Source organism: Macrobrachium nipponense, chromosome 30 (genome assembly GCF_015104395.2).
Source record: "Macrobrachium nipponense isolate FS-2020 chromosome 30, ASM1510439v2, whole genome shotgun sequence".
Classification (NCBI taxonomy): domain Eukaryota; kingdom Metazoa; phylum Arthropoda; class Malacostraca; order Decapoda; family Palaemonidae; genus Macrobrachium; species Macrobrachium nipponense.
This window is the reverse complement of record NC_087218.1, coordinates 15,975,286-15,987,785: the sequence shown is the minus strand read 5'-3', so window position 1 is coordinate 15,987,785 and position 12,500 is coordinate 15,975,286. Positions and strand designations below refer to the sequence as shown.

At 39.6% G+C, this 12,500-nt stretch overlaps 1 protein-coding gene across 1 annotated transcript in view; it reads left to right on the top strand.

Annotated features, from left to right (window-relative positions):
- The window catches only part of LOC135201978 (N-acetylgalactosaminyltransferase 6-like), a 70,838-nt gene that overhangs the window by 48,788 nt on the left and 9,550 nt on the right, over positions 1-12,500 (top strand). The window contains exons 2-4 of the mRNA XM_064231253.1: positions 5,242-5,473; positions 5,789-5,879; positions 10,597-10,735. Of these exons, the coding sequence (XP_064087323.1) occupies positions 5,354-5,473; positions 5,789-5,879; positions 10,597-10,735 (350 nt within the window). The 5' untranslated portion in view covers positions 5,242-5,353. The remainder of the gene's footprint in view (positions 1-5,241; positions 5,474-5,788; positions 5,880-10,596; positions 10,736-12,500) is intronic.

The following is a 12,500-nucleotide window of genomic DNA, read 5'->3' as shown; positions in this document are numbered from 1 at the left end:
CACCCTTGAAGAGAACAAACGTGTCATCAATATACCTAGAATAAAAGAGAGGATGAAATCTTAGAGGGCAATCGTCGAGCATACGCTCCTCCAGGGAGCACATAAAGATATTAGGTTGGTTTTGTTTTTATTTTTATTTTTATTTATTTCATTTTTACTCTAATGTATTGTAAATGAACTTTTAGACTATACTTTTAACTTTTTTATGTTTTTATCTTTTCTTATGTGCAGCCCAGAAGATGTAATTCAGTTAATAATTACGAAACGTCGGCAAAATAATAAAAAAGACAGCCTAGTGATGTGTGGTTTTCGTCCGTCTTCCTCTAATTATATATATTATATATATTATATATCTATATATTCTATATATATATATATATATAAATATGTATATATATGTGTGTGTGTGTGTACAGCTCACCTCCAAAATACACGATAGACCGAATACGGAAATATCCTTTTTATAAATTGCAATGGGGGAATATTTCAATGGCCTATGCAATGGAAAACGGGATTGCATTTTTTAAAATCCCTTTTCCTTCTTTTGATGCGAAGCAACTTTAGCTTCGATTGGATTTTTTCGGGAATGAATCGTTCCATTGAAACCGCCCAGAGATGACCCAGTCCTGCTTTTGATTTGAGGAACCGGATTTTGGCATCATTTTCGACTTTCGGTGGATGTTGGCTCGTGATATGAAATTGTGATTGATCTAAATCCATGTAAAGCGGGTGGTTGAAGTAGTAGTTTTTTTTTTTTTTTTTTTTTTTTTTGGGGGGGGGGGGGGGGGAGGGGGGGGGGAGGGGGGGGGGGGGGGGGGGGGGGGGGTGGGGGGGGGGGGGGAGGCTGGTGTGGATGTACAATAGCGGGTGGTTGAAATATGGCTTTTTTTTTTTTTTTGTGGGGGGGGCGGGGGTTTGTGTGTTGGGGAGAGATTATTATCTGTGTTTATTTCTCTCTCTCTCTCTCTCTCTCATCTCTCTCTCTCTCTCTCTTTTCATCTGTCCATTTCTCGATCATAAAAATGTAATTCTCTGGAATATCCCATAATTGTTTTCATTGCAAAAACTCTCCGTTGGGGAGTAGTACCGTCAGTGCGCCTCACGCGATGTACTGTAGGCATTCCTTAAGGTTCTTCGGCAGCGTCCCTTCAGCCCCTAGCTGCAACCCCTTTCATTCCTTTTACTATACCTCCGTGCGTATTCTCTTACTTCTGTCTTACTTTCCACAATACCTTAACAGCTGTTTCATAGTGCGACTACGAGGTTTTCCTCCTGTTCCAACTTTCAAACCTTGATACTCTATTTACCCTTCCAGCGCTGCATGACCTCATAGGTCCCCGCGCTAGACAATCTGCCTAAATTTCATATTCTGTTCCATTCATTCCAAAAACTGGATTTCCAGAATGACTGGACCCCTTGGTTTTATATTCTGTTCCAATCATTCCAAAAACTGAATTTCCAGAATGACTGGACCCCTAGATTTTATACTCTATTCCAGTCATTCCAAAAACTGAATTTCCAGAATGACTGGACCCCTAGATTTTATATTCTGTTCCAATCATTCCAAAAACTGAATTTCCAGAATGACTGGACCCCTAGATTTTATATTCTCTTCTTTTCATTAAAAAACTGGATTTCCAGAATGACTGGACCCCTTGATTTTATATTCTCTTCCATTCATTCCAAAAACTGAATTTCCAGAATGACTGGACCCCTAGATTTTAAATTCTCTTCCATTCATCCCAAAAAACTGGATTTGCAGAATGACTGGACCCCTAGATTTTATATTCTATTTCATTCATTCCAAAAAACTGGATTTGCAGAATGACTGGACCCCTAGATTTTATATTCTATTCCATTCATTCCAAAAACTGGATTTCCAGAATGACTGGACCCCTAGATTTTATACTTTATTCCATTCATTCCAAAAAGTGGATTTCCAGAATGACTGGACCCCTAGATTTTATACTCTATTCCATTCATTCCAAAAACTGGATTTCCAGAATGACTGGACCGTGCGTTCACATTTATCAAGTGATTCCAGTGACGCTTGGCTCATAATTCGCGCTCAATGGCTGTCGTTTGAAATTAATAATTACTCTAATATTAATAATTTCATCATTTTACGACCCTCCCCCTTCCTCGCTGTTGACCCGAGTATACCCAAGGGGTCACTCTCTACATAACCCCCCCCCGCCCCCTCTCCCACCCTTGTCCTCCGGGTAAGGAGGGCAGAATGTCATCATTTTACGCCCTTCCTGCTTCCTCGTTGTTGATCCAAGGGGTCACTCTCTTACATCCCCACCCCCCTCCTACCCTTGTCCTCTGGGTAGGGGTGGGGTTTGTTGTGGTGGGGGGAGTTGGGAGTTCGTCATACTGAGTGAAGAGTATGTTTGTCAAGTAAGCGCTCTTGTCGGATATATTTCAGTTTTATTTCGTAATTATTAGAATTATCCGTCGTAATTTTCGTAAGGTGATGTCGTGGTCACGGTTAATTTCATTTTTTTTTCTTTTTTTATTGAGTCTAGGTGTTTGTGGAGATATGTAGAAATTTGCCATAAGTCAGAAAACTTACTCGGGGAGTAAGCTTATAAACTACTTTGTTGTTGGGGGTGGGGGGGCGGGGTTGTTAGGAAAGGGTTTGAAAGAGGTGTTTCGAGTTGTTGAGTTAAAGATACAGGAATTTTAGGATAGGATACTTACGATATATTTATTTGAATGAAAATGTAAAAAAATAAATAATGTGCGTGTTAAACAGTACAGGAAAATAATTTCTAATAAAATATACCTTATTTTATTTTTCGTTGGTGAAACAAGGCTCTCTTTGACCGTAGATTTTAGGACGTTCTAATTTACTCTAAAAGTTATATTGTTTCCAACTTATGCGCAAGGGGAAAATCTTGCACGCGTCCAGAGGAAGCTGGAGGTCGGATGTCGCCTTGTTTTTCAGTATCATTCATTTATATTGGAATTGAGAACTCTGAACGTAATATAATGATTAATAATGATAATAATAATAATGAAGAGTGAGTCAATCTATCAGCTGTACACTCCCTCCCCCGCTTCTCCATATATCTGTGTAACTTATTATTATTATTATTATTATTATTATTATTATTATTATATTAGAATACCCGGCATTCTGGTAATATCATGCTTTTAGTAATTATAATAAAAATACTGTTAAAGAGAATGGCAGAATTAAGCGATTTGGGTATATTTATTGCTTTTTCTATTTTGAAATCCAAAGAAACTATAAAAAATCAACTCCTTAAATTCTGCCATTCTCTTTAACAGTATTTGCCTATAAGAGGGTCTTTTACCAATAATAATAATAATAATAATAATAATGATGATAGTAATTTTTTGTTGGCTTGAATTTCAAGGCAGTGGCCCCTGTAAGCTTGTTCCATTTGAATAGGGTTTATCTTCTGAATAATAATAATAATAATAATACTAATAATAATAATAACAACCATTCGCAATTGTAGAAAATGCGTAGGTTAGTTGTCCGCAGAGTTAGGTAAACAAGAAAAGGTTCCCATTTTACCGTCAATACACCAAAGGCTCCGTAGCGGGGTAGTGCCGTCAGTGGACCTCCTTCGGTGAACTGTAGGCATTAGTTAAGGTTCTTTGCAGCGTGCCTTCGGCCCCTAGCTGCAACCACTTTCGTTCCTCTTACTGTGCCTCCTTTCATATTCTCTTTCTTCATCTTACTTTCCACCCTCTCTTAACACTTGATTCATGGTGCAACTGCTTTGAGGTTTTCCTCCTGTTACACCTTTCAATCCCTTTACTTTTACAGTCAGTTTTCCATTTCATCGCTGAATGACCTCGTAGGTCGCAGTGCTTGGCCTTTGGCCCAAATTCTATATTCAGCTTAACTCAATAACCCAAAGGAAGTGGTTACTGGAAGCATTTGCTTTCAGTCGACGTTGAGAAATTCTGCTTTTAAGCCATCTTGTGAACAGCCAACCAAACCAACAGATAACCAAGTAAAAACTCGAGTTTTCTGTACAGCGTATAATGCTGTTTGAAACTCTCAGCTGCGGCCCCTGAAACTTATACTCACGGCACAGTGGTGGCCTGTGTTGTTGGTACCTACAGCGTTGCCAGACACATGGTTATGGCCAACTTTAACCTTAAATAAAATAACAATTACTGAGGCTAGAGGGCTGCAATTTGTTGTATTTGATGATTAGTGGGTGGATGATCAACATGCCAATTTGCAGCCCTCTAGCCTCAGCAGTTGTTAAGATCTGAGGGCGGATAGAAAAAGTGCGGACGGACAGACAAATTATCCATCTCGATAGTTATCGTTTACAGAAAACTAAAAAGAATTCTTATCATATCAGCCTCTCAGAAACTTCTGAAGTATGTTCGAAAAGCTTAGTATATTTTGGAAATGTTGACAGTTGTAATCGCTTTGATTTCATTGATTCACTTCCCAAAGGCAAGTTCTTCACAGGAACGCCCTTGAGCGGTGAATATGGCTCACCTGCAAATGTGTCAGCTGTTGACATGATCATTAAGCAGTCAAGGTGTGTTCGATTTCTTTTGAAATTGTACGTTGTAGGTTAATGGGATTTTTTGAAGAGACGTCACGAAGAGAGAGAGAGAGAGAGAGAGAGAGAGAATGTTCATTGAGATGTTGATTCATTTTGCATCATTATCCCTTTTATTTATTGTTTCTTCCATTTTGGTCGGCGTCCTTTGAATCACACTCTTTTTGTGCCAGATATATCCAGGCCTCATTCTGGCTTTACAGCAAGTCTTGTAGGGATGCGGTTGCTAGCCCCATGCCTTTCCTAGATCACTGGGCGATAGGCCAGTGGTGAGTCCTAGACGCAAATTCCCGAGATGTATACTTGTATGGCACCAGCCCCATTGTTTTTCTGTAAGTCCTAGAGTAATTTGAGTGTGGGAAACATAATGAAATTATTTTCAAGAAGATTTTATAATTGCAGTTCGGAAATATGCGCCTTGGATATGGAATTAAATGTGGGTTGAATGTTGTACTTAGCCATGACGGTGCAGCAACGCTCGTCTGACATTTGAAAGGTCCGTGGATTTCTCATGGCCTGTCGCCACGGCCGTGCTGTCGCCACGGCCGTAAGTTGTAAGAAATAAAGACATGGGGTTGGCACCCTCACACCTTATAACCCTTCTGGCGCCATCTCTCAAGTTCAACAGAAGATTGATAAAACCTCCCCAACTAATTTATTCCCTCCTTCTTCCCAGATTGCATCATACGTCTGGCAGAAAGGCACTGGGCCAGTCGTAGCGGCAGCGCACCACCAGCCTTGAGGAGGAACCGCAGCGGCAGCCCTTTCTCGCCAACTTCCTGAAGACGATGCGCTTGAGACGCCTTTGGGTGCGACACAGAAGTAAATTCTTCATTGGCGTCTTCGTCGCTCTGTTCCTCATAATAATCGCCCCGCCGAAGCGGATTTCTAACATTCTAAAGAAAGAAGTAAGAAAAAATTGTGGTTCCCAGCATTCGGTATTAGGAACAATAAATGAAAATTCTCTTGTTTTCTCAGAAGGGTGTTGTCATGGAGACTGCCTGAACTCGTTCACGGTATTAGAGTAAATCATACGTCTAAGAAGGGATAAAATCGACTTTAGTTTTCGTGTGGAATATTCATATCCTCTGTTCTTATGGTCATAACTTGAGTAAAACGAGAATTAAGAGTAACAGTAATTACATGCTCGTGTCCCCTTCCAAGGTGACTAATATTTGCTGTTTATCAGACTAAATGACTATCATTTTTTGCTTCTTTCTAAGGAGAAGGGCATTGTCTACGTCGATGGGGAGAGGAAGAAAGATTACCACGATTATGACTACTTGAAACTCGAAGCCCTCCAGAAGGGACCCGGTAAGTATTTGCATTGAAAAAAAAAATGTAGATTTCTTCATTAGATTCACATCAACCGTGCATTTGATGTCTAGGCCAGTCCCTTACGACGCTCCTGATTGGCTGTTGATGAGCCATTCACAGAGCTGGAAACTCTCAGTGTCTCGAGAGAGTTCACATACGTAGGATGTATGTTCCACCTCTCCTGAGGGATACTTTTGAAAGCTGTATCCCTCAGGAGAGGTGGAACATAAATCCTATCCATGTGAACTCTCAAGAAAGAATGAGAGTGTCCAGTCCTGTGATTGGCCTATCAATAGCCAATCAGGAGCGTCGTAAGGGACTGGCCTTGACATCAAATGCACGGTTGATGTGAAACCACTATTGTACATCTTAAGGAAAATCAAGAGAGGAGCTTATTAGCATAGGTGAAGAGATGGATCACTGTTTCCAGATATTTGATTTGCACAGAGCAGAGTGTTTGGTCATGTGGAGAGAATGGAGTAGTTTAGAAACGCCGAGAGAATGTTGGCAATAGTGTCGAACTAGACGAAGGAGACGAAATGATGTGGTAGAGGCAGTAGAGTAGAAGGGTAGAAATGACCAGAGCATATGAGAAAAAGGTGAGTGGCACAGTGGATGTCCAATGCCTCAGTGGTGTGGTCGGTATGGTCTTGGCCTGCCACCTCGGTGGTTGCGAATTCGATTCTCGGGCATTCCATTGAGGTGTGAGAGATGTGTATTTCTGGTGATAGAAGTTCACTCTCGACGTGCTTCGGAAGTCACGTGAAGCCGTTGGTCCCGTTGCTGAATAACCATTGGTTCCATGCAACGTAAAAACAAATAAACAGTGGATGTTCCCAGAGGGTATTAGTGCCATTAATGCATCTCGTGTGGTGCACTGTAGGCATTACTTAAGGTTCTTTGCATGGTCCCATCGGCCCCTAGCTGCAACCCTTTTCATTCCTTTAACTGAACCTCTGTTCATATTTCCTTTCATCTTTATTTCCACCCTCTCCTAACAATTGTTTGATAGTGCAACTGCAAGGGTTTCATACATATTATCTATGGTATAAACATAACACAACCAATTCCAGTCATATTTTGTTAATTATATCGATATATGATATAATATCTATATATATATATATAATATATATTATATATATATGTATTGTATATATTTATACTATAATATGAATTGGTAAAAAAAAATGTTCTGTAACAACAACCCAGAATTCCATCTAATAAAAGGAGCCCATAAAAACACCAAAATGTAGAGAGAAAAGTACTATATTTCAGAGACTGCTGTCTCTCTCTTCAGGTATATGAGAGCAGCAGTCTCTGAAATATAGTACTTTTCTCTCTACATTTTGGTGTTTTTAATGGGCTCCTTATATATATATATATATATATATATATATATATATATATATATATATATATATATACTATATATATATATATATATATATATATATATATACATACATGTACATATACATATACATATACATACATACTTAACCCTTCCAGTCATGTTTTTAATTAGCCCTCGGCGATGATTTCGTTTCCCAAGCACAGGTGCTTGCAACTTGAAAACCCTAAACATCCAACTAATTAGCGTGTGCTCTTAACTAGGTCGGGGGCCCTAGGGAATACTTCATCGGTAGGTGTAGTAATAGTAGAGATTTGCCTTTGTAACGCCTCCATCTCGCGAGTAGTGCTGTGCCTGCCATGCGCTGTGGTCAGTTCTCTCTTCTCTCTCTCTCTCTCTCTCTCTCTCTCTCTCTTCTTCTTCTTCCTACAGCATACTCTTTGCGTTCCGTCTGGAGTGAAATGTTCTGCATGTCGTAATAGGTAGTTTCTGTAAAAGGGTCGCATACTGCAGTCCACAATTTCGTCAGAATATTCAGTCGTGGACATTTCCTCAAGACCACCTCTGCGACTAATCCACTTTTCTTTCCAAATGGAACTTTTTCATTCTGCCGTGATGTACCGCTCATTAGTAAATAGCTTTGGTAACATCGTTACAAGGAAGCAGTATTTTACAGCTGTATTACATTTTATTGCGTTAGATTACATACGGAAAATGGCCCCTGTTCTAAATTCCATTGCTTTTTAATTTGAAAAGCCATTAAAGTGATTAAATTCAACTGCATATAACGCCATTCGTGTTAACGCTTCCACGTGTTTCTTGTATTTAGCCTAAATTACAAGTTTTTTCCAGGCGTATGTAATTAGTCTAGCTGTGTAATTGCTTTGGTGCTGTTATAACTTTAGTTCAGTTTTTGCACTTCTTCTATTTCTGCAAGTAACTTTTTTTAACATTGGTTGTTAACGCTTTCCTGTCTGTTCATTGGTCATTCTTTTTGTCTGTCTGTCTGTCTGTCAGCAAGACTATGTGAAAACCAGTATACATCTTTCCAAAGATCCACTATTTTCCCAAGAAACAATTAGTTAGACTTTTGGGGAAATCTTGCACTGGATCCGGATTTTGTGGTGCTCTGACCCTGGGCCTGGATTTTGTTCACTGACTTTGGATCTGGAATTTGTTGTGCTCTGACCCTGGGTCCGGATTTTGTTCACTGACTTTGGATCTGGAATTTGTTGTGCTCTGACCCTGGGTCCGGATTTTGTTCACTGACTTTGGATCTGGAATTTGTTGTGCTCTGACCTGGGTCCGGATTTTGTTCACTGACTTTGGATCCGGATTTTGTTGTGCTTTGACCCTGGGCCTGGATTTTGTTCACTGACCTTGGATCCGGATTTTAGCCAAAATGCAGCCCTAGATCTGGATTTTGGCATGGATGTGACCCTGGATCCAGGTTTTGGAAAGGATGCAGCCCTAGATCCAGGTTTTGGCATGGATGCGACCTTGGATCCAGATTTTAGCAAGAATGTGGCCCTATATCCAAATTTTGGCATGGATGCGACCCTGGATCCGGATTTTAACATGGATCTGGCCCGGATCCAGATTTTGGTTTAGATCTAGATCTGAACCTGAATCTGGACTTTGGTGTAGATTTAGACACAATCCTGGATCCATATTTTGGTGTAGATCTAGATGTGAAATACAATCTGGATTCTGGTGTAGATCTAGATCCAACGGTGGATCTGGATTTTGGTGTAGATCTAGATGTGAAATTGGATTCAGATCTTGTTATAGATCTAGATCCAATCGTGGATCTGGATTTTGCTTTCATAGATTTAAATCTGAATGGATCTGGATCTTGCTGTCATAGATTTAAATCTGAATGGATCTGGATCTTGTTGTCATAGATTTAAATCTGAATGGATCTGGACTTTGCTGTCATAGATGTAAATCTGAATGGATCTGGACTTTGCTGTCATAGATTTAAATCTGAATGGATCTGGACTTTGCTGTCATAGATTTAAATCTGAATGGATCTGGATCTTGGTGTAGATCTAGATCTGAAACTGAATCAGGGTTTTGTCTTGTTCTAGATTCAAACCTTAATTTGGATTCTGGTAGTTGATCTAGAGCCAACTCTGGATCCAGATATTTGCGCAGATCCGACCTAAGATCCGGATCAACTATATATATACTCATCACCTCAGTTATTGGGGAACTTTCATCAGCATGTTGATATTACTCTTTGAGATGTTGCTTTTTGATGAATGCTTTCTTGCAAGCAGAATAATTAATGAAGTCCAATTTAGATGGGAAGCAAAGGGAGGGAGAAAAAAAATTAAAACCGTTCTACAATTTCTAGGGCGCTTGAGATGTAATGCAAATCTAATATAAACTTTAGTCATGTATATATGTCTCGAGTTGGTTTAGCTGTTGTATGTACACACACTCACACACACACACACACACACACATATATATATATATATATATATATATATATATTATATAATTATATATATATATATATATAATGAATAACTTGATCACGAAGTATATAAAACGTGATGCTATGTATAAATAAAGTTTTTTTGCCACGAAGGAAAAAATGAAAAAGTGAGATAGCCGAGTACTTTCGGTCCTGTTCGGACCCTTTACTGAATGCCTTCAGTAAAGGGTCCGAACAGGACCGAAAGTACTCAGCTTTTATTTTTTTTCGTCTTTTTATTTTCATTTTTTCCTTCGTGGCTTTTATTTATATTTTATTTATATATATATATATATATATTATATATATATATATATATATATATATAATATATATATATATATATATATATATATATATTATATAATATATAATACCACTGGAAGAGGTGACAAGACACGAAGGTCAGCACCAAGCTAATGAAATACATTTTTGTTTACGTTGTAACCTTCTTTCCAACTGTGTTTCATTTGTGGCTCGACGATGCCTGAATAAACAGGAGAAAGCGCTTGGTGCTGACCTCTGCTTGACATTTTCCTGTGGTATTCGTTTATATAATTAAGTCACGTGCATATACAATGATTTTTTAAGCATATGTATACACATTGGGCACAAGTAACAAGTGCTTTCGTGTATTTGATAAACACTTCTTCGGGGTACTGTACCCTGAAGAAGTATACTACATAGATTACACAAAAGTGCTATGTGATTATGCCTTTTACATATACTTGTGTGTGTGTGTGTGTGTGTGTGCGTGTGTGCGTGTGTGTGTGTGTATGGAAGAGAGAAAGAGATAAAAAGAGAGAGTAAATACACATTTAGTTTCCATTACAAAGATGTTATGTGTAAAGTATATATTTTCTATCTTTCCATAGGAGAAGGGGGTCTGCCTGCCACCCTCCCCCCGGAGCTAGAGAAGGAGAAAGACGAAGTCTACAAAGTCAACGGATTCAATGGACGTCTGTCGGACGACATCGCACTGAATCGTTCCTTGAAGGACATCCGGCATCCCAAGTAAGTTACAAATCTCTTGTATGCCACTTAGTACTACTGAGCTGATGAACAGCTCTCCCAGGGCTGGCCCGAAGGATTAGATATTTTTACGTGGCTAGGAACCAGTTGGTTACCTAGCAACGGGACCTACAGCTTATTGTGGGATCCAAACCACATCGATAAATGAATTTCTATCACCAGATATAAATTCGTTGTTGGCAGAGTTGGGGAATCGAACCAGGACCCTGAGATCGGTAGTCGAGCACGTTACCAACTCATCCAACAAGGAACTTTACTGAGAAATAAACACACGTTCCCCCGTATGGGGTATAGTCCCATCGGTGCACCTTGTGTGGTGCACTGTAGACGTTGCTAGAGGGTGTTTGCTGCTTTCCTTTGGCCCCTAACTGCACTTTTTTGTTTACATAATTTTTTTTCACTTAACGTCAATTTCCACCACCTTTCTTCTTCAGTCTTGCTGTCCAGCCTCTCTATTATTTCACTGTACATTTTAAGGTTTTCTCAGTTCCACCTTTAGGTCCTTGTAAGGCCAAGCACTGGGACCTATGAGATCATCCATTGCTGGAAGGGAAACTGACAATAAGAACGTTTTTAAGGGGCAACAGGAGGAAAACCTCACAGTTCCACTATGAAACAATTGTCAGAAGAGGATGGAAAGTCAGACGGTAGAAAGAATATGAGCGGAAGCACAGTAAAAGGAATGAAAGAGGTTGCAGCTATAACTGAAAGGACTCTGCAGAGAACTTTTAAGTTTTTATTATATGTTAGTTTTACCAGACCACTAAGCTGATGAACAGCTCTCCCAGGGCTGGCCCGAATGATTAGATATATTTACGTAGCTAGAAACCGATTGGTTACTTAGCAACGGGACCTACAGCTTATTGTGGGATCCGAACCACATCGAGAAATGTGGTTCGGATCCCACAATAAGCTGTAGGCCCCGTTGCTAAGTAACCTTAAGTTTCTCTTTGCATGACTGCTTGCATGAGCATACTTTAGTGTGTGCACTGGTAAGTCTTTCCCCGTAGTGGCTAATGTCATCAGTGCACCTCATGCGGTGCACTGCAGGCGTTACTTAAGGTTCTTTGCAGCATCCCTTCGGCCCCTAGCGGCAACCCCTTTCGTTCCTTTTACTGTGCCCCCGTTCATATTCTCTTTCTTCCATCTTACTTCCCACCCTCTTCTAACAATTGACTCTAAGTGCAACTGCGAGGTTTTCTTGTTACGACTTTCAAATCTTTTTACTGTCGATTTCCGTTTCTGGGCTGAATGACCTCATAGGTCCCAGTGCTTGCCCTTTGGCCTAAATTCTATATTCAATCCAATTCAATTCAAAAAGTAAGTGTTATTCATTTTACAAAGGTTTGGTCGTGCTGGATCGGATGCTCGAAAGACACCGTTCGACGTCGATGACCCGGGTAATTGTAACACCAAATAATTCCTGGTCAAGCGGGTGAACGGAGCGAAAAAAATACAAGAAAAATGGCCTCAGAGGAAAAATATACAATCTGTAATATATTCTTTCTGATCCAGAAGCTGTTGTGATTTGTTTATCGCTGTTTTTATATTTTCATCATCTATGTATTCTGTCTTATTCTTCATTCTTTTCTCACACCAAATCTCACATTTTACTCTCTCCTGGCCAAGCTTAGGTATTCTCTCCATTCGTATGTTTTTGTTTTCCCCTTGCCGTCAGACCTAGACTAAACAAAAATTTGCATTAGACTGTTCAATAGTGTCCAACAGTGGAGCCACATCGCTAAGG